Source organism: Lucilia sericata, unplaced genomic scaffold, assembly GCF_015586225.1.
Source record: "Lucilia sericata isolate MDLA Ls3-8-SP2 unplaced genomic scaffold, ASM1558622v1 Contig000005F_arrow, whole genome shotgun sequence".
NCBI classification, from domain to species: Eukaryota; Metazoa; Arthropoda; class Insecta; order Diptera; family Calliphoridae; genus Lucilia; species Lucilia sericata.
The window spans coordinates 1,043,878-1,070,657 of record NW_023994046.1 but is presented as its reverse complement, the minus strand read 5'-3'; the positions used below and the strand labels follow the sequence as shown (position 1 = coordinate 1,070,657).

General features: G+C 29.1%; 1 protein-coding gene across 1 annotated transcript; it reads left to right on the top strand.

The window, feature by feature from the left end:
• Positions 1-25,087, top strand: LOC119600688 (structural maintenance of chromosomes protein 5). Its single transcript, XM_037951119.1, has 16 exons — positions 1-165; positions 224-605; positions 17,093-17,271; positions 17,344-17,590; positions 17,686-17,784; positions 18,706-18,990; positions 19,141-19,242; positions 19,300-19,508; positions 20,155-20,318; positions 20,434-20,563; positions 20,629-20,834; positions 23,644-23,861; positions 23,917-24,138; positions 24,209-24,433; positions 24,506-24,781; positions 24,832-25,087. Exons 1-16 carry the CDS (start codon positions 119-121, stop codon positions 24,928-24,930), a joined length of 3,090 nt encoding a protein of 1,029 aa, XP_037807047.1. The 5' UTR covers positions 1-118; the 3' UTR covers positions 24,931-25,087.
• The last annotated feature ends 1,693 nt before the right edge of the window (positions 25,088-26,780 follow it).

The window sequence follows — 26,780 nt, the reverse complement described above, 5'->3', positions numbered from 1 at the left end:
GCACAGGGCTCTGGGCGGATTTCTATTAAATATTTTGACATGGTTTAAAAACAGCGCGATGAAACTTTCGATTTACAGAAGGATTTAAAAAAAACAGTACACAAATATTTTTATAAAAATGTCGAGAATTGGAAAAATTAAAACTGTATGCTGCAAGAACTTTGTGTAAATAAGCATGTAGCAGAATCATTTTGCACTTGATTAACACTTAATTTATTTTCAGTACTTATAGCAAATGTGTATTTAACCCATCGGAATATCTTAATGTTATTATTGGTCCAAATGGGACAGGGAAATCTACATTAGTGTCAGCCATTGTCCTTAGCTTGGGAGGTGAACCGATATTACTTGCTAGATCAAATTCTATTGGTGACTATGTTAAAAATGGTTGCGAGTCGGCAACAGTTTCTGTTGAAGTATACGATAATGATGACACCATTGATACCAAAACTACAACGTTTCAGCGATCTTTCGATATAAATAACAAGTCCCAGTTTTTTGTAAACGGACAAACGATGTCTAAGAAGAATTTTCTTGAAGTTGTTTCGAGATATAATATTCAAATAAGTAATCTTTGCCAATTTTTACCTCAGGACAAAGTACAGGTACATCATATTTTGAATGGAACTTTATGAATTTTTAATTCATGTATGAATAAGGTTAATGCGAGCTGGAATATTTTAGGAAAAAATCTGCGAATTGTTAATTTTCAGATTTTTTAAAAAAAAATTGACTTTGAAACATGAAACAAAATATTTTTTCATAAATCATAACGTGCAGCCATCTTTCCCTTAGGGCACTGGCACACGTTCAATATATATTGATCAATATGGATCAAGACCCATTTTAATATACTGATGAATAACTCGGGTATGCTACACGTTCAATATTTTTTTTTCAGTATTTGCTATATTTTATGGTATACGAGTCGGCGGATGATTAAACGAATACCGCGAAAATACCGAAATAACAAAAATTTTGAAAAAAGTAATTTTCTTTTATATTTTTTTAACAATTTTTAAAACAATATTTCATTTTTATTTGCTTTATTTTATTTTTTTCCAAATTTTAAAAATTTATCGTGATTGATATCACAAAACATGCTACACATTCAATATTTATCACGTGATTCATTATAAATATTGATACGAATTTTGGATTTCAGAAAATTGGGGTTTTCTGTGATATGGAACACGATCCATCAATATTACATGCTACACGTTCAATACATATCACAATACAGCAAATATCACGATATATACTGAACGTGTGACACTGCCCATATGGAACACGATCCATCAATATTACATGCTACACGTTCAATACATATCACAATACAGCAAATATCACGATAGGTATATATTGAACGTGTGACACTGCCCTTATGGAAAATATGCTAAAAATTTAGATGTTCCCAGCTAAAAATAACGCATGTCATACTGTGAAAATGACATCTTAATCACATCTAAAAATGTGATTACACATTTTCCGCTTTTAAAATCCAAAAGATATTCATGATTTAATTAATCTTATTACAGAGTGTAACATTGATACACTACTTTAATTTATCACCATCAGTGGTGATAGAGGGTATATGTATATAACTTTGTCATTACTTGTGTAACATCAAAAAACATTCATCTGACACCCAACAAATGTATATTCTTGATCCTTATAAAATTCTGTGTCGATATAGCTTGTCCGTCTGTCGAAAAAACGAAGCAATGAAAATTCACGAAATTCAAAACATTGAAAATCAGCAAAATCCATCCAATAGGTTCAGAGATACGAGTAAAAATTTCTACAGTTGCCGGGTTCTAGGACCACTGAACAATTAATTACTCTTGATTTTGTTAACTGGTGGTTTTTACGTAAAAATACAAACAATTAATTACTCTTGATTTTGTTTGTTAACTGGTGGTTTTTACGTAAAAATACGGTTTTCTCTGCGATCAAAGAAATGCGCACGTCGAGAAAACTTAACTGTTTAATTTTTTATGCAATTCAGCGAGATCAGTCTTGACGAAAGGTATTCAGCAACTGTTTTTTTTGTACACAGAGAAAAGAAAATATGTAGTATTTTTATATGTAAGGCAGTGGTGTTATGGGTAGAACAGTAGAATGAGAAGTGGATCATCAGTGGTTCGAATCTTGGTCAAGTCAATCTTTTTATTAAAAATATTTACATTTTTTTAAGAAACAAAATTAATTGTCGAAAATTTATAAGTTACTTTTGTAATTCTTCTTCAAAAAATTTGATTTCTGAAAGGAAAACTTCTGTATCTTTACAAACAAACAATATAGGTTTGTTATTCTGTGTGTAACACTCAGAAATATTAATATAAGATATAACGAGGTATAGACATATGAATATTGGGTGTCCTCTTGAGTGGATTTAGCTATGTACGTTTAAATAAATAGTGTATAAATTTAAAGAATCAAATTAATTCTTTAAAGTATTTTGTCCATACATGGGCCATACAAATCGCACTTTCTTCAATTTATTTTATTTATTTATTTAATACCCCAGCAAAAAAAGTGTGGAAACAGATGTAGAATTTTCATCACAACTAGTAACCCGAAGTGCTTCAAATTCAGGTGAAAAACCTATGAATTTTACATTAGCGTGTCATTGGAGAGATGTTGTTCATTTTTGACAACTTTGAACTACATCTAATCTTATCTTTAGAAGCTGTAAAAATCCGATATTTGTATGTCAAAAATAAACCACATTCTTTCAATGAAACGCTTATGTAAATTTCATTGGTTTTTCATCAAAATTTGAAGTACTTCGAATATGTTGTTTGTAGTGACTTTTCTACATCTCTTTTTAATTTGTAAGTATATGTTTGGTTTATAAAAGCGAAAGGTATGCAATCGCATTTTTAGATGTGATTAAGATGTCGTTTGTAAAGTATGACATCAATTATTTTTTGCTGGGACAATTTTATAACCAAGCCCATAGGGCCAAATATGGCTAAAAAACTACTAACATACATATATTCAAATACAATATTATGAGCTATTAAACATAAAAATTTAACAAATTTAATAATATAAAAAGCTTAAACCAAAATGTTCATTCAAATTGGAAACTTGTTAATAGTTAAGTAATTTCACAGCTATTATAATATTCTACAAGTTTGTTTTTAAATATATTAATTGGGAAATTAAAACTCCTTAAGCTCCTGGGTAGAGAATTCCAAATCCTTGTAGTAGATAGAACTGTTAATACGAGGATATATTATTTGTAGATTTCTAACAGATCTCGTAAATTCAAATAATTGTACCAAGTACTTTGGAAAACCTTCTACAATAATTTTATAAAATTGCAACATTACCCTAATATCAATAAAACTCCTAAATTTACACCCTAAAAAGTCAATCACATAAGCAGTGACATGAGATCTAATTCTAAGATTATAAACATATCGTACAATTCTATTGAAGAGAAGATTATATCTACGCATTAAGCGACCACAAAATCCAGTAAAAACCTCAGCACAATACAACATGTTAGACATTAATAAAGCATAAGCAATGTTCTTCTTAACATATGTAGGCAAATAAAGATTCAAAGAATACAATCTACGAAGTGTATAATTTATTCTCTTACATAGCCAATCAATATGATGTTCAAAACTAAGGTGACAATCAATATAAACTCCAAGACATTTAACATACTCTACAAACTCAATACTAACATTGTCAATCATAATAGACAGATTAACATCAGTTCTAGGTGACTTAAAAATCATAGCCTTCGTCTTCTCACGATTAATACATAGTCCACAACTTGACATCCAACTAGAAACAGAATACAACGCCGTATTAACTAAACACTCAAAGGTATCAACAAACTGACATTCTCCTGCAAATAGTAACTGAATATCATCTGCAAAAATAAACAATTGACAAGAAAATCTTTTAATTCGGAAATTACAAAATTCATTTTCATTTTCTTCAACAGCTAGTAAACTTGTATACTCATTCTTATCGGAACGGGCCCAATACGTGGACTGCAAAAAAAATCTGAGCAATATTAAAAATGTTATAGGTGGAGTTCCACAGGGTTCCATTCTTAGTCCCACCTTATTCATGGTATTTCTTAATGATTTTATCAAAACTTTAACTGTTCCAGAATCACAAATTTTCCTTTATGCTGATGATGTTTATATTCTGTTCAAACATGATAAGTATTTTAATGACGTACTACAGTCGAATATAAATTTTAATATGAATAGGGCTCAAGCATGGTTTAATACTAACAATGTGAAAGTTAATATAAATAAATCTAGGGCAATGGTGTTTAACAATTTCAATGATTGCGTGGATATAAAAATGGGAGGCGACTCTATTATAGCAACGGACAGCATGAAATGTTTGGGTGTCACTTTAGATAAATATTTACGATTCGATAAGCATATAAATACAATATTTGCGAAAATTACTTTCATGTTGAAGAGATTATATAATATTGGTAGATATTTGCCTACTAATGTTAGAGTTATATTAGGACACACTATTTTAATGCCACACATCTTGTATTGTTTAGAAGTTATTGAAGGATGTTCGATAGGCGAACACTTAAAATTGAGAAGAGTAACTCGCCGAATAATAAGATATGTTTATAAATTACATGTTCACGAGCACACTTCATTTTATGAAAATAGATTTCTCGGTTTCAGTTTTCCTGATTATGCAAAAATAAGATCGTTAACATTGTTTTATAAGATTATCAAATATAGAAAACCACTGAATTTATATAAATTATTTAACTTTTCTCACAGTTCCAGAAATACACAGATAATTCTTCCAAGAATAACATGTTCTTCTTACGAAAAATCCTTTTTGGTTAGAATTGGAAGAATTTGGAACAAACTCAAGATATTTTCATACTCTGTATCTAAATTTAAAAAGATCATCCTAAATCGCCTAATTGAAGTCTCTGGTGTATAAGTTCAAGGAACTCTCTATTCCATTTTATTATAAATTCTTTCCCTGTATTCTATTCTTTCCATACTATCTAATCTTTCCATACTATCTTTAATCTCTTTGTTCCCATCTTTCTAGAATTTCTATAATTAAAATTAATAACAATTATTAATTGTTAGTCTAAGCAATCATATATAGCCAAACTAATAGGCTTGATTGTAAAAATGAATCTTAAATAAATTTATTTAGAAAATCCCTCAACAGTTAACATAAGATCATTCATATACAATAAAAATAATAAGGGACCAATAACAGAACCTTGCGGAACACCACTTGTGACCAAAGAACATACAGAACAACATTGACCACACTGAACAAACTGATATCTATTAGAAAGATAGGAAAATAACAATTTACACGCAGTTGAAGAAAATTTGAAGAAATTACAAAGTTTTTGTATTAACATTGAATGACTTACACGATCAAACGCCTTAGACAAATCAAGCGCAACTAAAACAGCCAAATCATTCCTATCCATAATTTTACGTATAGAATCTGTCAGACCTAATAAAAGTGAAGTGGTATTATAACCACGACGAAAACCAGTTTGATGGGAATTAATCAAATTGCTGCTATCTAAATATTCTAGCATTTGTGTTTTCATAACATGTTCTACAATCTTAGATAATATGGGAACTATAGATATCGGTCTAAAACTACATTCATTTCCATTTTTACTAATAGGAACCACCTTAGCGACCTTTCAATTCATAGGAAATACAGAATAAGTTAAAATGTTATTCACAAGATATAAAAAATGTGTTTGAATAAAAGGAAAAATAATCTTAAAAAACTTTAGAGGCAAACCATCGGGACCTGATGCATTCGATTTTATGCTACAAAATGCTAACACTAATTTATTGATATCAATTGCATGAAAAGAAAACCTACTATCAACAAAATTAAGCTTTGAATCAAAAGGATCAACTGTATCCACAATTCTACAACTCAAAAATTCCCTATTCAATTCCTCAGCATCTAAATCCTCAACAGATGTCTCATTATCTAATCCTCCATTGGATTTTATTAGATTCCACATACCTTTAGCATCAAGATCTCTAAATTTCGTAAAATGCGCTTTCCTTTTTGCATTCCGAACAACAGATTTAGCCCTATTCCTAGTTCTACAATATATCTCCCAATTTTCTCTTGAGGGTGTAAGCAAATAAGCTTTAAATGCCAAGTCTCTAAGTGAAAGGTGGTATTTGATGTCAGACGAATCAAACCAGTCCTCTCGAGGAATAAAAACCTTACGTCTTTTTATAGGAACAAGTGAGTGTAAATATTCTACACATTGCATTAAATTACAGAGTTGAATATTAACATCCGTATTTGTATACAATTCAGAAAAATCAAATTGAAGAACCTGCTGATGCAACATTTCTATATCAATAGCATTAGAGTTCTTAAACTCAATATATTGCGGAGTATTTAAAACAGATACACTAAGAAAAATAAATGAATGGTGAGAAATAACAGGACATTGCATTTGATTACTTAGTAGTATTGAAGTAGGACGACTAACAAAAAAGAAGTCTAATAAAGATGTAGAACTCCTCGAAACATCAAAATGAGTAGGTATATTATTATGAACATCCAATCTTCTATGTAAAGAATGAACTAAATAAGAATTAGATGGATTAAATAGGTTCATATTAAAATCCCCCATTATAACAACATTAGAGTACTTAACAACTAAATCACCTAACCTTTCCTCCATAACCCTCAAGTTATCATTCCTACTATCAGGAAGATAAACAACACCAATCAAAATTATGTTACCTCCTAATTTAATCTCAACAAAAATAGACTCAAAAAGACCAAAATCTGTTGATTTATAAACTACCTTCACCTTAAACTTTTTAGAAATAAAAAGACCTACACCACAACCTCTAATCTGACCAATTCTATCACTCCTATAAAATTCATATCCGGGGATTGCAATTGCCTGAGAAGAAATATAAGGCCGAAGCCATGTTTCGCTCACACTAAAAGACAATCCCGTAAAATATGTCTTCAATCAATCTTTGTTGATGAAGCTGTTATTTTGAAATTTTGACAGTTAAAATGTCCAAAGCTCAAACCGTTAACTAAGTTTCCTAAATTTGAACGCAAATAAGAGTTATCATGGACAACTGGACCTAAATTTAAATTAACATTCATATTAAAAAAAAATAATAATAAAATATTTACATATAAATTTTAAAATTCAAATCTAACGCAATTTAAATTATATAATAGTTAACAATTGATTAAAATTTTAATTTTTACCAAAAAATTAAACATATTCATTGACAATATTTTTTTTTTAAGGGCCTGCAATACAAAATTTATATATAAATTCTGCTTAACAATCCCTTGTAAAATAAAAATTGCATATGAATATTATCTTAACTAAAATTATTTTAATTAAAATAAAGAAATAAATAAGACTACTAATTCATAAAATCATAAAATATATAAATTTAATTTGTAGGTTGCTATGAATTACTCGAACTAGATAGTGTAGCACCATCCCATAAATCAGCACATTCATTAAGGTCGAATAGTTTCTCCAAACTATTGAAAAAAGTTAGTTGAACTTTGGGCATATCACCGTTTCACAATTTGGATAATAATTACTACCCATCAAAAATAAAACTAAGTTCTTCCAAAAGAATAACATTTTTCTGTGGTAGTGATGTTAAATGACTTCCGAAGAAGCGAAAATAATTCTATTTCATCAATGTTGAAGTTATATTTTTTGGTCTTACATTTTTATTAGTTAAAAAATATTATTTTTGGGCATTTGTGTTAAACGTGTATATTTCTCTTATTAATGCTATGTCAAATTTGTAATATCCTATAATACTATAATTTCAATTTCAAATACATAACTTCCAAAAAATAACATAAAAATTACTTCTTGAGAATGACTTCAAAATAACTTCCATACAGTAAAATTATACTTTTTTCGCTTCTTTGGAAGTTCTTTTTTGGCTGGGTAAGCGCTTGTACAGAAGGCTGTGGTAAAAATAGTTTTTCACCATTTATTGTTAATATGTATTTTACAAAAAGTGATGCAGATCAATTTTGTAAGACATGTAGATTATGGTACTGAAATGTTGAAAATCGTAAAAATCCGATCACAAGTTTTTACAAACAAAATTATATATAAACTTTTGTGATACATCCTGATTTCTATTTTCACACACATACAAATTATGTTAAACATTTATCATAGTTTAACATTTGTTAAATTTAGTGCATTATGTAATAGTCTGTTAAGTGTTAGTTCGTGTTACATGTTATAGTTTAAGGCGTAATGAAGGCGTATGAAATATCTAATGAATGTGCAACCAAAGGGTCGTCCCTAGACTTAACACTTGCGCAAAAGGATATTCACACTAGGGGAGTGTCGACCCTATCAAAATTGATAGATAAATGGGATTTGAGTGAGATAGAACTTAGGTGGTCAAATAGCACCACTTGTAGAATATCGAGACTGCTCTGGCCCACTCTGACAAGAGATAGGACTAGGACTCTCTTGTCTCTTAGTAAGAACTCGATTAGGCTTCTAACTGTATAATGGGCACTGTATGTTTGAACATATGTCGGAACGTATAGGCTACCCAAATTATAGTTACTGTAGAAGCTGCTTGGACGAAGAAGATGTGGAATCAGTACAACACCTTCTATGTGACTGCCCAGCTTTACAAGAGCACAGACTTCTCTATCTTGGTAGAGCTCTTTTCCATGATCTAGACTGTCTCAGAGATGCGTCAATAATAAACATGATCGGTTTTATTAAAAGCAACGGCTGGTTTACACGGAGACCGAACGAACCAAGTAGTCAACGAAATTAGGGAGGGAAACCATTCTCTAAATATTAGGGAATGGTAATTCTAAGGGTATCACAATGGGCCACGAGCCCTCCGATTGAACTCGCTTGCTAGCTAGCAACCCACGTAACCTAACATGAATCCATCGTTAAAATTTGATGATTTATATAACCTGTTTATGGTAAAGGGTATTTAAGATTCGGCTCAGCCGAATATAGCACTCTAACTTGTTTTAATTTTGATTTGGTTTTTTATATTTATTTTTATTTTATCCCTCATTGATTATTATATAAAATTTTATTGTACCCCCCACCACCATCACTGGCGATTAGGTTTAGAAAGGTTATACACAATATAAATATGTATATCCACTAGGAGGATATACATATTTATATCATGGAATGGAATCATAAGGTCCATTATGATTCCCTTCAAAAAGTGAAGATTCTAATACAGAGAAGCAAAGCACTACAACAAGACAAGAAAGAATTGAGAATATAAGTAAAGAGTATAGATGAGTGAAAACAGGTCTATTTCCTAAGTCATTACCCTAAAGAATAAATAAATGAGAGAAAATCTATGTCCCTCTATAAAGCGCAGCCAAAGAAGTGAACAATTGCCTTGACAAAACCTAGTAGACTGCGAGGGTTAAATCCCGCAATTTTTCCCAGTCCGCCATGCAAACTATTCCCTTGTCATTTCAGCCTGAGATTCTGCATCCTAGGACAGTGGCAAATTATATGCTCGATCATCTCTACTTCCTACTCATCTTCGCATAACCTGTAATAGTCTGGTATATTACTGTCCCATTTACTGACAAAGGTGCCAGCAAAAAATAATTGATGTCATACTTTACAAACTACATCTTAATCACATCTAAAAATACGATTGCATACTTTTCGCAAACATATCCTTACAAATGAAAACACATTTAAAAATGAGGAAAGAGATGTAGAAAAGTCACTACAAACAAGATATTCGAAGTACTTCAAATTTTTATGAAAAACCAATGAAATTTACATAAGCATTTCATTGAAAGAATGTGGTTTAATTTTGACATATAAATATCGGATTTTTACAGCTTCTAAAGATAAGATTAGATGTAGTTCAAAGTTGTCAAAAATGATCAACATCCCTCCAATGACACGCTAATGTAAAATTCATAGGTTTTTCACCTGAATTTGAAGCACTTCGGGTTACAAGTTGTGATGAAAATTCTACATCTTTTTCCACACTTTTTTTGCTGCATTGCTACATTGCAGTTGCCACTAGGTTTCGAGGTAGATTTTCTTCCTTTAGAAAGGTTGGTGTAAGAGAAATAAATTCATCTTGGCGGGGACGTTTGCTCCTTTTCGATTTGGATCCTTTCGATTCGATTTTCTTCATTTAGAAAGGTTGGTGTAAGAGAAATAAATTCATCTTGGCGGGGACGTTTGCTCCTTTTCGATTTGTTTCTCCCGATGAAATCGGTTATAATTCGGGGATGTACTCCGTGCTTCTTGTTAAATGTAATTCAAAGCAATAAAATTAATTTATATAAAAAAGACTCAAAAAACAAGTTAGAATGCTATATTCGGCTATGCCGAATCTTAAATACCTTCCACCAGCAAGCTACTTTCTATTAAAATCCAATATTTTTTATAAATTATTAAAGTTTTAGCTTCCGTAATTAGTGTTTTGTTTCTGTAATTAATATGCTATTTATAATTTAGTTATTTATTTATGCACGTCTGTATGTAACTAATTTTGATTAGGTTCAGAAACATTTGTATTAAGTGATTTTCAGATAACGACCTTTTATTATATGACCTATTATGTGCGATACTAAAAAATTTCGTATAACTAACTTATATAGGAACTATGACCAATAATGGGACAATTCGAAAAAATTATGCAAAATTATTTATCTATACACAGAACATACTCATGTTGAGTTTAATCCGGCTATAATAATTTAATAATAAATTATGTCATATTAAGTGATTTTCAAAAGGGAACCTTATATGGGAGCTAATTATGGACCGATACTGAAAAAATTCCGTATAATGATTTATATATACAAAAAACACATTCATGTCGAATTTTATTCCGATAACTTTGATTGTCAATGAAATTGTGCTTATAAGTAATTTCGGAAGTGGACCTTATATGGGTGCTATAATTACGGACATATGTGAAAAATTTTCGCTGAATAAGTTATATATACACAAAACATATTGAAAATTAATTTTAGCCCAATAGCTTTATTAATTAATGAAATATGTACGTTTAAGTGATTTTCGGAAGTTATGGGAGTTAGGACCAATTGTGGATTCGGAAAAAATTTCGCTGATTGATTTATGTATATACAAAACATATTGAAATCGAATTTTGGCCCGATAGCTTTATTTATCAATGAATTATGCGCATTTAAGTGATTTTCGGATGTGTAATAGTTTCTCAGGTATATGCATTTTTCTATTTAATTCATTTGGGGGTTCATTCCCCCAGATAAAACTCCGCCCTTTTTTCTCAAAAATGTTCAGATGAATATTAAAGTAATTTGCGCAAAATTTTAACAATTTAGTTCTATTAGTTTTCCAGATAAAGGAAATTTTGTATTTAATACATATGGGAGGTGCCAAGTCCCCCATTGAAAGTCCGCCCGTTATACTCTAAATGTCAAAGTTCTTCAAATAAAATTTTAGGATTCTAGCTTAAATAGTTTCTCAGATATAGGGATTTTTATATTCAATCATATTTTTGTATTTTTGTATTTAATTAATATGGGAGGTGCCGCTCCCCTCATGGGTAGTCCAATTTGTTACCAAAATGATTACATGGATGTTAAAGTTTCCAAGATAAACGAATTTTTGTATTTACTGCCTGTTTCACAATATCGAAACTACATTTTCATTCTTATAAATATGTATATTGAAAACCATAATAAAACAATAATAAGGTAGAATCAGTAGAAAAGTACGTTCTCAATTTTACATGCCTTGAATTGTCACAAAAAAGAAAATTAAAAATTATAAAAAAACATCAAATAAAAATTATTGAACATTTTTTTGTGAAGAAAATAAAATTTAATAATTTGAATAAAAAATATCGCAAGGCAGAGAATTGACAACTTTCCCTACTGATTCTACCTTCCTATGGTTGTATCATGTTGAAAACAAAAACAACATTTTATATTTATTTGTTGTTTACAATATATTTGTAAAAAAGAAAATGTTCTTTCGTATTTAGAGAAACCGTGGCTCCCACAAATTTTACAAAACTAAATTTCCTATATACATCAAAAAATCGATTTGGATGAAATTTGCACCATAGTTAGTACTATTGGATAGTAGGTCAGCTCTATAGGTCAAGAACTGCCGGACTTAGCGGGGGTCAAAGTTAGACATTTTGGTCATACAGGGTTTTATTTAAATGAGTGTAACTTTTCACCTATTGGTCCTAGCAAAAATTGTCCAAAAGAGTTCTGATTACGTAGTATTTCTCAAATCCCTACATTTGATATTTTAAAACAAAAAACATCTCTTACAACCATCTCGCTTATTACGAATCCCGGGACAAAACGAACTACTTTTTCAGACCCTCAAGTGCAATTTCATACAATTTTGCTTAATTCCTCAGCAAAAAGTAACATGACAAAGATGTTGTTTAATCAGAGGTGCAAGTGATGACGAAGTGGTTCGATTTAGGTCAGGGGTCGGCAAACTTTTGAGTCGGAAGAGCCAAAAATTACAGTTTACAAAACATATGTTTTAAAAGAGCCACAAAATTGTTGTTTATTAAAACTTTACAAATACTTTATGAATTCACTTCAAAAACATAAACTTGGTTTAATTATCTACAGGACATTCTGCAAGGAATCTTACATATAGATTTTTGACTACAAATACTTTTTGAATTTATATGGGTCATTCGAATGCATTTTTTAAGCACTCGTTATATAAAAATATAGAAGTTTATTAGAGTAGGGCGACAGTGTTATCATTTAAAAGGCATTTGGAAACATATCAGGAAATGTAAAAATCACGAAAATTGATGACGCAGCTAATACAGTATAAAGTAATATATTATTTTGGCGGCAATCGAGATAAATATTTTACCAACCCCAATATTAGGTCATTTTCAGAAAATGACTAACGATCAAATATATAATATAAATTCAAAATATACAAGTTTTATAAGAACAAATATCTATCTTCCAAATTTGATTTTAACGTTCATAACTGTCTTAATAATAGCAATATTATGACAAAATTCAACACAAACAAAACATAATTGACAAATCCCCTTTTAAAAGGTCTACTTCGGAAAATAACTTTAACGTTCATAACTGATTTAATAATACATATTAGTATAGCGACGCAATTCGACACAAACAAGTATTATAGGAACGAAAATCTCTCTCCAAAATTTTGTAAGGATCAGTTCATTGTTGACCATACCCCCATATAAATTCCTCTTCAGGAAATGACTTCAACGCTCATAACATGCTTAATAATACCAGCATAGTGGTGAAATTCGTCATAAACAAGTTTATAGGAACAAATATATCTATACCAAATTTAATAAGGATGGATTCAGAATTGACCCTACCCACCCATATAGTGTCCACGAAAACGACGAAAAATACAAGTATAGTGATGAAAATCAACACAAACAAGTAGGGTCCAAAATCTCATTATCAAATTTTGTAAGGATGTGTCGGTCCATAATACACTGTAAAACGTTTCTAAAACGCGCAATATTTAAATATTGAAGTTTTTAAATAGAACAAGTTTTTAGTATTTACCCAGCCAAAAATTCGGTAATGGGTTGTACTTCCATAACCACTTACTTTTCAATGACTACTACTTACCGTCTGCATTACTTAGAAGTATTCTAGTAATAACTTTCTTATAATCTGATATAGAAGTACTTTATTTTCGGCATTGCCATTTTTTTTGTCGTTTTAAGTATTGTGTTTTACAAAAAATAAAACAAAATTAATTTTGATGTGAAAACCATTATTTGATGCGCAATAAAATAGCTATGCAGTGTAGAACATTTGACTAAAAAATCGAAGTCCCTGGTTCGTATCCTAGCTGGCTCTTTTTATTATTAAAAAACAAAACAACTTACTCAACAACTGTTTTGTAAGAGAAATTGCTATTACTTCTTTAACTTCCTATTAGTAAGCGTGCGTAGAAGTACTTGCCTCCAATGACATCACCATGTTAAAATAATGACTTAAAATGCTAATGAAGAAGTAGTGAAAATAGGTTTTATTAGCTTTTTAACTCACTACTTTTCAATGTAAGTTTTTCCTGGGTAACTGTGTCCAAACTCTCTACATTATTAAGTAATTATTTAATTACTATATTTTCAATTTCCAAAAAATATTTTTTAATTCGAAAAACACGAAAATTTCGGAATGTATGATCATGTTTTACATTTTATCTAATGGCACTTCGTAGGAGCGCTCATGATACCCCATCGTTTATAGGGAACTTTTCAACTAAAAATTTAAAGAATTAAACATTTTCTTACAATACTAACTTGTACATGGAACAAATTCAATAGGAGAGATAGGTTTGTATAGCTTTAGAAAGTTTGGATCATAACTTGTTGTTTAAAGTTTCACAAACGACTCTAAACTTTCATTTGTTAGTTGTCTCACATGCAGAAGGATTAAACAAAGTTGAAATGTTGTGTATATTGTAGAAACGTATGCGAATTGTTTTTTATGAGTTTTAACAAACACTGCTCGTTAATCTATTCAGAAAGATTTTAATATATGTATATATTTTTTTTATAAAATAAAAAAATTACGTATGAAACTAAAGAGCCATACCTCCACATCCAAAGAGCCGCATTTGGCTCGCGTGCCGTAGTTTGCCGACCCCTGATTTAGGTGAAACATGCATGATTCTATCATGCCATTGGAGTTTCATGTGTTTATGCGAGAATTTCGAATAATCGGACCAATGCAAATTCGATGATTCAAAAAACGATGTTTCATTGGTTCAAGCTATTTGTTTTGTATATATTTTTGGAAGATATCTTAAATATTTTTAAGGAAAATATAATAAATATGGAAAAATATATAAAATAATATTAATAATCCAAAATATTTCTAATAACACATAAATTTCATTTGATTAAATTAACAATCTGAATTAATTTTTGAAGTTTTAAAGGAATTTTTTAACTGCAGAATAGGTTGAATTTAGGAAGGCATTTAGAATGAGTTGTATTAGCAATGTTATTAAAGAAGTCATGAAACTTACATTCACTTTGCACTACTGCAAAATTTTTTTGCCTGGTTATAATGAACTTTAAAAATTATATGTTGAAATCATAACAAACTATTCCGTTTTTTGGTGGTGGTTTTATTTATTATAAATGTGAAATAAATGTAATGGTTTGTTAATAGAAATTTATCACTCTCTGAAATTTGAAATTAGTACTTTACAAACGACATCTTAATAATATCTAAAAATGCGATTACATAACTTTCGCTTTTAAAAGCCAAATATTTCCTTACTAATTAAATCCAGTTAAAAGTGAGGAAAGAGTTATACAAATAACATATTCGAAGTACATCAAATTTTGGTGAAAAACCAATAAAATTTACATAAGCGTGTCATTGAAAGAATGTGGTTTATTTTTGACATCAAAATATCGGATTTTTACTGCTTCTAAAAATAAGATTAGATGTGTTTCAAAGTTGCTAAAAATGAACAACATCCCTCCAATAAAACCCCAGCAAAAAAAGACGTGCAAAAAAAGTAGTAAATGCATGGGTTGAACTGATAATGAACTGGTTCATATTTAGGGGAAACATGCATGATTTTAACATTAGCGTGTCATTGGCATGCATGTGTTCGTATTTGGAAAAATAGTTCGCCATTTAAATGTGTTCTTATAACCAATGAATATTCGATGATTCTCAAGCGAATTTTCATTGGTGCACTATATTTATTTAAAAATGCATTAATAATGGTATTTCGATTTAATTATCAATATTTAAATAATTTTTTTGTGTGATATTGATAAAAATAAAATAAGATAAAACATAACTAACTGATTTTTATTGGATTTAAATTCATGCAGAGGAAAAATACCCATTGTGTTTTAAAATCCGTTAAACAGTCTTGGTTTTTTCCTTCTCTTATTAATGTTAAAATGGACTTAATATTACTAGGTAGGTAGGTACAAAAACAAAAATCTAATAAAAAAATTAATGTAATTTTTAATATTTATTGTATGAAATGCACGTTTTCGTTAAATCTCCTAAGAGAATACCAAATTATAGTAAAATATTACAATTCTTATAGTGGAGTTACATGAGTGAATTTGGGTGCATTTTTCATGCCTTCACTGATGACAAATTTATTAGAATTTAGGCATGTATTTAAAACGCATTAAATAGAATACGTACAAAAGAAATCATGAAAATATCCCTTCTTCTTTAACAACTTCAAATTTTTTTTGCTGGGACGCTAATGTAAAATTCATATGTTTTTCACCCGAATTTGAAGCACTTCGGGTTACTAGTTGTGATGAAAATACTACATCTTTTTCCACACTTTTTTTGCTGGGTAATATATTGTTTTTAAAATTGTAACATTTGTGTGCAATATACGCTACTTGATTGTAATGCAAGGCATACACGATGCAACCTTTTAAACAACTTTGCTTACAATCAGTTATATCCGTTATAACATTTTACACGCTGATAACATGTTTAAGTATTCCAACACGAAATCTTATTTTTAGAAGCAGTAAAAATTCAATATTTAGATGTCAAAAATAAACCACATTCTTTTAATGACATGCTTATGTAATTTTCATTGGTTTTCACCAATGTGTTTGATGTACTTCGAATATGTTATTTGTACTGACTTTTCTACATATCTTTCCTCACTTTTAACTGGGTTTCATTTGTAATTATTTGGTTTATAAAAGCGAAAAATGTGTAATCATATTTTTGGATGTGATTAAGATATCGTTTGTAAAGTATGACATCAATTATTTTTAGCTGGGTTATGGTTTTTGCTGGGTATGTTTGAAAAAAAATATGAAAAAAGCGTACAATTTAGTATCTTATCCTTAAATATTATTAACTTTAGTCAATAAAAGCGGTTCATAATATTTAAGCTGAATCTTTTTGTTAATTTCTTAAGCAGTTAAATACAATATTACTTGCTTTAATTTCGGCCACTAGTGTAAATAAATAATGCAAATATTCGCTATAAAATTTTATAAATTAATATTTTATTATATATTTCTTTTAGGATTTTGCCAAAATTGAGCCTCCCGAAATACTTCAGAATACAATTAACTCCGTATGCCAAACGGATGATATTGAAAATTTTAAAAAGTTAAAAGAATTAAGAAATCAACAAAAAAATGGAATTTCGGAGCATAAAAATTTGGTTCAAAAATTAGAAGAAACGAAACTGCGTGTTGAAGAGTATGTATTTTAATATTAAACCATCTGAATGTATACAAACATTTAAAATAATTAAAACCAATTTATTTTAAGGCTTAAAGTACAATTGGAAAGATATAATGCTCGCAAAGATATTGAAGAAAAATTAAATGTCTGCAACGCTAAAAAACTAATGCTTGAAATAGAAAAGCTAAATAGTGAGATTTCGGAATGTGAGAATGATCTCCAAATGGCCAAAACAAATTTCAAAAAAAGCGATAAGGAATATAAAGCAATAATTAATAAGAAGAATATGATTGATTCCACAACAGAGAAATTGAAAAAGGAAATTGAGGAAATGGTAAGTTCAAAATTTAAATTTAAATATTATAAAAAAATAAAAGCTATTTGCACAAGTTAACATTTATTTAATTTCTTTGTAATTTATAATTTTAGGACCGCAATTTGAGAGTTACCGATGCAAGCAAATCAGAAATTATAAAAAATATAGAATTATTAAAAAAGAGAATAAATGAAGAAAAATCTAAATTTGAGGTTTGTTAAATATTAAATTTATTATTTTAAATATTATTTTTCATGAAAAAAGTTCCAGCGATGAAGTTTTGTATAAATATAAATTTTTCTAAATGACCAATATTAATATTTTACGTAACAAGTTTGCAAGTTTTTTACACTGTCTTATAAAGAGTATTGTTCTTTACAAATATGTTACGAAATTTTCATTAAATGGCGATAATATTACAAATTTAAGACAATAGTACCACTTTATATGAAATTTATTAAAATTATTTGAGTAAAAATAAAGTAGCGCTGTGGTATTTTACCGCCCAAAAATAGTTATGACCCTAATGTGCATATTTTGAATATAATGTGTCATTTTTTAATAAATATCTTTGATCAAAAGCAAGTGTTTCTGAAATCCGAAAATTTATGTCAAGTTCGGGCATGATATTTTGAGTTCAGATTCTAGTTCATTTATTACAAGACTGGCATAATCCAAATTCGCAATATTTTATTTCATATAAAATATTATAAATTTTAGATAACACACTTTTTAAAACCAAAAATATTATATTGTGTTTTAGCGTTTATATAGTGTTTTAGCGTTTTTTGTTGTAAATGTCAATAAACTAAAAACCATGTTTTCATGAATATTTAATAAATATAAAAACTTAACAAATTTGATTTAATTATACCCTACACTATTATAGTGGGGTGGGTATTATGCGTTTGTACTAATGTTTAATATTGGTCCTACACCCAACATAAAGTATACCAATTGGCTCAGAGACGATTAAAGTATGTTTCCATGTAAACATGTGTTTTTTAAATTCCATGATTTGTCATAAAACATTCTAAGATTTTTTCATAAAATTATATTTTTGGAGTTGTATCAGTCTTGTATTACATGAGCCATAACAACTTATTAACAACATATTATGTCCACAATTGCAGAAACGTAAACGTGAGAGAAATGAAAGACAAAGTGAAATAATTAAAGAAACAAAAATGCTGGAAGTATACGCCGAGGATTTAAGAAACTTAAAGGAAAATAAAGATGTAGACGCTCAGAGAAAAATTGAAAGCGAAAGTAAATTAAATGAATATAAATTGGAAACGAAACGTCTTAATAATGAGCTCAGAAGTATATCGAATCAAATAAACGATAGCATCCCTGAAATACAGGATCTTAAAACACGTCTAAGAAATCTAGAAAATGAAACTGAACAAAAAATGCAGGTTTGATAATTAATTAACGAAAATAACTTTGTTTTTTTATGCACTTTTATATATATATATATATATATATATATATATATATATATATATATATATATATATATATATATATATATATATATATATATATATATATTTTTATTATATTAGTATTTAAAAATAAAACATCCACATGTATATGAAGCAATCCAATGGTTGGACTCACATATGGAACTGTTCGAAGGTCGTGTTTACAAGCCTTTAATTATAGAGGTAAGCAACTAAATTATTAATAAATTAATATTTATTTATGTCTCTACTCAATTATAGTTGAATGTATCAAATCCTGACTTTGCAAAATATTTAGAAAACACAATTAACTTACGCGACCTTTTGGCATTCTCCTGCGAAAAGACATCTGATGTTTCGACGCTTATTTCAGAACTATGTGTCAACAAAAAATTAATGGTGAATGTATTTCATGCACCAATACCTAATGAATCCATTTTTATTCCAAGATTAAGAATTGAACAAATTCGGTAAATATAATTTAACTATAAAAATATATATTTAATCGCTAAAAATGTAAACAAAAAATAATGGAAATCATACTTTACAAACGACATCTTAATCACATCTAAAAATGCGATTACATATTTTTCGTTTTTATAATCCAAGAATTCCTTTTAAATTTAAACCCCAAAAACACTTACATTAAGTAAAAAAGTGTAAATTATTATTACTTAATATCCCAGGAAAATTGGACAAAAAATTAGCAATTTGGGGAATTTCAGATAGCTAAATGAAAATTAGCACATAGCCAATTTAACTTTTGACCTGCGATATCTCGTTTAGCGCACACGATATTTTCGGTGACTTTTAATCCCTTACTAACTATGCTAAGGAGATGCTATGTGACAATTTTTATTTAGCTACCAAAAATTTCGCAGCAAAACCTTTTTTCCTGAGCTATATACACAATTCTAAAGATATAATCAAAAATCACTTCTGAGACAATACAAACATTAAACACAATATTTCCTTATTTTGGCCTGATATTTCAAAACGAATTGTCCGTCCCAAATTTAAATTTACTTGTCTCGGGGGTTTTTATTTTACAAAAATACAATATTGAATTAAATACGTATTTAACTCTCTAACATAAAATTTATATTATTTTTTCAGACAATATGGATTTAACGCATATTTAATAGATCTAATAAATGGTCCACCAGCTCTCTTAGGTTATTTATGCTCTCTGTATAATTTACAAAATATTCCATACGGTGTTAATGATGTCAGCAACTTTACCGATAACATACCAAATGAAATTAAATGCTATTATGGCGGTAAAAAATTTAAAATATTTTTATTACATTAATTCAAATATAAACAATTCAATTTGATACTTTTTCTCTTAATAAAAGGCACATGTTTCTAATGATTATATTTGTAAATATTTAGGTAATATGCGTTATCAATTGACTATTTCCAAATATGGCAATAGGGAAAAGTACCTTATGCAATCTCATATTAAGGGCAAAGGATTTCTCTCAAGTAAAGACGAGCGAGAAATTAATAACATTAAACGCAGGTATTCATATTTATTTAAATTTAATATACATAAATTTGTAAATATTTGTTTTGTTACAATTTAAGACTGGCTGAACTTAATCCTATAAGTGATTCACTACGAAACAAACGTGCTTCTATTGAAGCAGAATTGCGCAAAAAAGAAGTTTGTGCTACGGAGCATATTCAAGTTTTAAAAGAAATTACAGGAAAACTTAAGGAATTTGAACAGAAATCTATCCAACTGAAACGACAACATCATAAAATCTCTGAACTAAAAAAGGAAATAATTGGTATGTATGATATTGTTTAATTGATTATACCCTTCACCACTATAGTGGGAAGGGTATTATGCGTCGCTTTTTCGGAAGTCATTTCCACAGAAAAATTTTATTCTTTTGGAAGAACTTCGTTTTATTTTTGCTGGGTGGTAATTATTACCCAAATTGAAGAAAGTGCGATTTCTGAATTGGCCCATGTATGGAAAAAATGGTTTAAAGAATTAATTTTATTCTCTAAATTTAAACACTATTTATTCAAACGTACATAGCTAAATCGACTCAAAATTTGTTGGGTCTGAGATTAATATTTCTCAGTGTTACACTCAGAATAACAAAACTGCTCCAGTGATGGTGGTGGAGGTTATAATAATCGAATTTTGAAAAGATACAGAAGTTTTCCTCCAGTTTTTAAGAAACCAAATTTTTTGAAGAGGAATTACAAAAGTACTTATAAAATTGCGACAATTGATTTTGTTTCTTAAAAAATTTTGCGTTTTTTTTGATCGCGCGTTAGCAGTGAAAATTGTATTTTTATGTAAAAACCACCAGTTAACAAACGAGAGCAAGAGTAATTAATGATGCAGTGGTCAGGACATAGGATCGGCAACGATAAGGGTCTAGGTTCAAACCTAGTCTGCTTATAAAGTTTTTTTTTTTATAAAACAAATTTTAAACCTCCTTTTTGACCAATTTTATGGTTGGTATGTAAAATTACATGACAAAGATGTTGTTCAATCAGAGGTGCAAGTGATGACGAAGTGGTTCGATTTAGGTGAAACATGCATGATTTTAACATTAGCGTGTTATTGGATATCATGTGTTTATGCGAGAATTTCGAATAATCGAAGCAAAGCAATTTCAATGATTCGGAAACGATGTTTCATTAATTCAAGCTATTTGTTTTGTATGTATTTTTGGAGGACATTTTAAATATTTTTAAGGAAAATATTATAATAAATTAGGGGAAATATATAAAATAATATTAATAATCAAAAATATTACTAATAACACATAAATTTCATTTGATTAAAATAACAATCTGAATTAATTTTTGAAGTTTCAAAGAATTTTTTTAACTGCGGAATAGGTTGAATTTTGGAAGGCATTTAGAATGAGTTGTATTAGCACTGTTATTAAAGAAGTCATGAAACTTGCATTCACTTTGCACTACTGCAAAATTTTTTTTGCTGGGTATGGTCCGATTTTCCACATAGCTGATTCTTGTATGTTAAAATTCATTAGTTTATGTCCAGTAGTTTTTGTAAAAAATATAAAAAACCAATTGAAAAAGCAAGATTTTTTTAGAGGTTGTTTGAAATTTTTACTCTTATCTCTGAACCTATTGGACCGATTTTACTGATTTTTAATACCAAACTGTACCGGATAATAGTGAATGTTTTAGGTGAATATCTATTCCATTGCTTCGTTTTAACGTGAGCGTGTTTTACACAGACAGACGGACGGACGGAAAGACGGACATAGCTAATATACTCATAATTTCATAAGGATCAAGAATATATTGTCATCTAACGCAAACGGCCCTATCTAATTTAAAATTTTACAGGAGAAGCAAAAAACTATTTAAATTGAAAAGATTATTTCTATCAACGCGATTTACTTGTAGTAAATAAACAAATTGTTTAATAGTGAAACCTATCAGTTGTTATGATAGTTGACAATGGCCTGTATAAAAATGGATAAATTGGGCTTTTTACCTTTAATATTTAAATGTTTTTGTAGATAGGGCTCTTTGCTTTTTGTCAATAAAATCGCTAATTTTGGTCGGAGAAGTCCAATTATTTGTAAGGATATTTGTATTGATACAATACTTTATAATCAACAATAAAATCTATTTTGAATTTTTGGTTAGTTAGGGCCGTTTACGTTTCAGCTGACGATATCAGATGAATATTTCTTGTTGTTACACACGGAATGACAAAGTAATATATACTCTTCATACCACTGATTGGAATTAGAGGTAGATTATTAGTATGATTTTAATGAAATTTAGTGTAAATAAACTCCTGAAGATTACGTTCTTGGGCTAAAAGTTTTGTAGAACTTACTAGGAACCTGTTCTCAAAATTATCGTAAGCATTAGTTTTTAGCTAATTACGATTCTAGTACAACTTCACAATTGATTTAATGACATTTTTGCATAGATTTTTAATAAGGAGACAATTTTACTAGATATAGTGATAAGTTCTAAATTCACTTTGTTGCATTACAATTTATCATATTTGTTATTAAATAAAGGAGATAAAAAATACCCAACAAAATTATTGGCACAATTACTAACTTTCTTAAAAATTTATAGTACTCAATTTTTTGTGAAACCGCCATTATTTCTACTTCCTAATATGGAATGTTATCACGTGTCAAAGTGTGCCTGAAATTTTCATAGAATTAACTTATTTTTTGAAAAATTTATGAATACGAAGAAAATCCGCCGAATCTCATTGTAAAATGATTCTTTATTTGTTAAACCAACACATAGATTTTTAAGAAATGCTAGAATGAACAAGATATAAATAGATTTCATTCGGATAATCATGCTGTGTTTCAAGGAAGGATTAATATTTGAAAATGGCAAAAAATTATATTGGTCACAGATATTTAAACAGCCAAGTAGTTAAAATAGTGGAGTGATTTCGTAAATGTCCATAATACAGATTATTGCAGAGATTGTAAAAAATGCTTCTTATTTCGGATTCGATTCCAGTGCTTTCAGTTTCAATAATTTAATTCGCCAGTTGTTTCTATACGTTATAATTAACTGAAATAAATAATTATAATATATATGTATGTTTTTTGACAATAGCTATACCCGAAATGGAACGAGAGTTGAAGACAAATGGACTAAAACTGTTTAAGGATATAACGCATCTGCAAGTTAAAAAAATTGATGCATTTAATGCATTTCAGATGGCCATTGCTAATAAAACCTATTCGAAGTTAAAGATGTCTATATTTAGACAGGAGAATGAAGAGCTAACTAATTTCATACAGACTGCAAAGGAAAAAAGGGATTCAGCAGAGGTATTATTGATAAAAGAAATTCAAGAATTTTATGAATTTATTATTTTATTTTAAGAAACGGGTTGAAATTATCCAAAACAAATGTAACGCGATAAAACGTGATTCCAAAACAAAATTGAACGAAGCTAAATTAGCATTAAACAATATGGATCCAAGTGATGTAAATTTTCCTCATCGGGATTTCTATTTTAGTTTACCAGATAGTCTTGAGGAGCTTCGTGAATCAATTCACGATTTTAGTGGACGTTTAGACTGCATGGACAACCTGGATGCAGAAGTAATTGTGCAAATTAAATATTCATATTTTTATATTATATTAATTAATTGGATTTCATTAAATTAAATAGATTGTGCGAGAGTATGACGAAAGAAGAAATGATGTGGAATCTTTGAAGAAAAAAATATCGTCTAATGAACTAGGTGATCAAAATTACTATACTGAAATCAAGTCAATATTTGATAAATGGTTTCCCCAAATCAACAATGTTATTATGACTATAAATAGCCATTTTAGCGATTTTATGCAGTCCATGAATTATGTGGGTGAAGTAAAATTGGTAAGAAAAGAAGAGGTACGTTAATTAATATTTCTAATATTTCCTCATTCCATTGTAACACGCATACATATGCATATATTTATCTAGTTTGATTTTGATTCATATGGCATTGAAATATTGGTACAATATCGTAAAAATGTTGCTCTTCAGCCCCTAAGCCGAAATGTGCAATCGGGTGGGGAAAGAGCTGTGGCTATAGCTGTTTATACGTTATCAATGCAACATATTACACATGTACCTTTCCGATGTGTAGATGAAATTAATCAAGGTATGGACGCTCGAAACGAACGAAAAGTATTTGAAATGCTGGTTGATGAAACAACGAAAATAGGACGAGCTCAATATTTCTTCGTCACTCCAAAGGTATTTGTAGTTGTATTTTTTAAGATTTCATTTAATTGTTTGATTTTTAGCTTCTGCGTAATCTGAAGACCCATGAACGAATGTCGGTACATGTAGTATATAATGGAAGAATGGTTCAGTCCCAAAATGTGTTTTCTTTTCAGGCGTAAACTCGTACCAGTATTATTTATTTATTTAAACTGTTGAAATACTTTGATTCCTAATTTAATTTTTTAATAATAAATCTTTTTTAACCACAAATGAGAAAAAAAAATCGAATTTGATTCCTCTAATTTGAAAAAATCGTTCTATTGGGTCTATTTTTGTAACGTAACTTAAACACATCAACCAAAGAATATAACATCAACACACAACGCATTTTTTTAATAATGCCCAGCAAAAAATAATTGATGTCATACTTTACAAACGACATCTTAATCACATTTAAAAATGCGATTGCATACTTTTCGCTTTTATAAACCAAACATATACTTACAAATTAAAACACAGTTAAAAATGAGAAAAGAGATGTAGAAAAGTCACTACAAACAACATATTCGAAGTACTTCAAATTTTGATGAAAAACCAATGAAATTTACATAAGCGTTTCATTGAAAGAATGTGGTTTATTTTTGACATACAAATATCGGATTTTTACAGCTTCTAAAGATAAGATTAGATGTAGTTCAAAGTTGTCAAAAATGAACAACATCCCTCCAATGACACGCTAATGTAAAATTCATAGGTTTTTCACCTGAATTTGAAGCACTTCGGGTTACTGCCAGAAGCAACCCAGAAGCACTTCTGGGTTGAACTGATAATGAACTGGTTCATATTTAGGGGAAACATGCATGATTTTAACATTAGCGTGTCATTGGCATGCATGTGTTCGTATTTGGAAAAATAGTTCGCCATTTAAATGAGTTCTTATAACCAATGAATATTCGATGATTCTCAAGCGAATTTTCATTGGTGCACTATATTTATTTAAAAATGCATTAATAATGGTATTTCGATTTAATTATCAATATTTAAATAATTTTTTTGTGTGATATTGATAAAAATAAAATAAGATAAAACATAACTAACTGATTTTTATTGGATTTAAATTCATGCAGAGGAAAAATACCCATTGTGTTTTAAAATCCGTTAAACAGTCTTGGTTTTTTCCTTCTCTTATTAATGTTAAAATGGACTTAATATTACTAGGTAGGTAGGTAACTACAAAAACAAAAATCTAATAAAAAAATTAATGTAATTTTTAATATTTATTGTATGAAATGCACGTTTTCGTTAAATCTCCTAAGAGAATACCAAATTATAGTAAAATATTACAATTCCTATAGTGGAGTTACATGAGTGAATTTGGGTGCATTTTTCATGCCTTCACTGATGACAAATTTATTAGAATTTAGGCATGTATTTAAAACGCATTAAATAGAATACGTACAAAAGAAATCATGAAAATATCCCTTCTTCTTTAACAACTTCAAATTTTTTTGCTGGGTTGTGATGAAAATTCTACATCTTTTTCCACACTTTTTTTGCTGGGATGTTCATCAGGTGGAGCACGTGGACTTTTAAATATTCACTTATTATATTACCCAGCAAAAAATAATTGATGTCATACTTTACAAACGACATCTTAATCACATCTAAAAATGCGATTGCATACTTTTCGCTTTTATAAACCAAACATATCCTTACAAATGAAAACACAGTTAAAAATGAGGAAAGAGATGTAGAAAAGTCACTACAAACATCATATTCGAAGTACTTAAAATTTTGATGAAAAACCTATGAAATTTACTTAAGCGTTCCTTGAAAGAATGTGGTTTATTTTTGACATACAAATGTCGGGTTTTTACAGCTTCTAAAGATAAGATTAAATGTAGTTCAAAGTTGTCAAAAATTAACAACATCCCTCCAATGACACGTTAATGTAAAATTCATAGGTTTTTCACCTGAATTTGAAGCACTTCGAGTTACTAGTTGTGATGAAAATTCTACATCTTTTTCC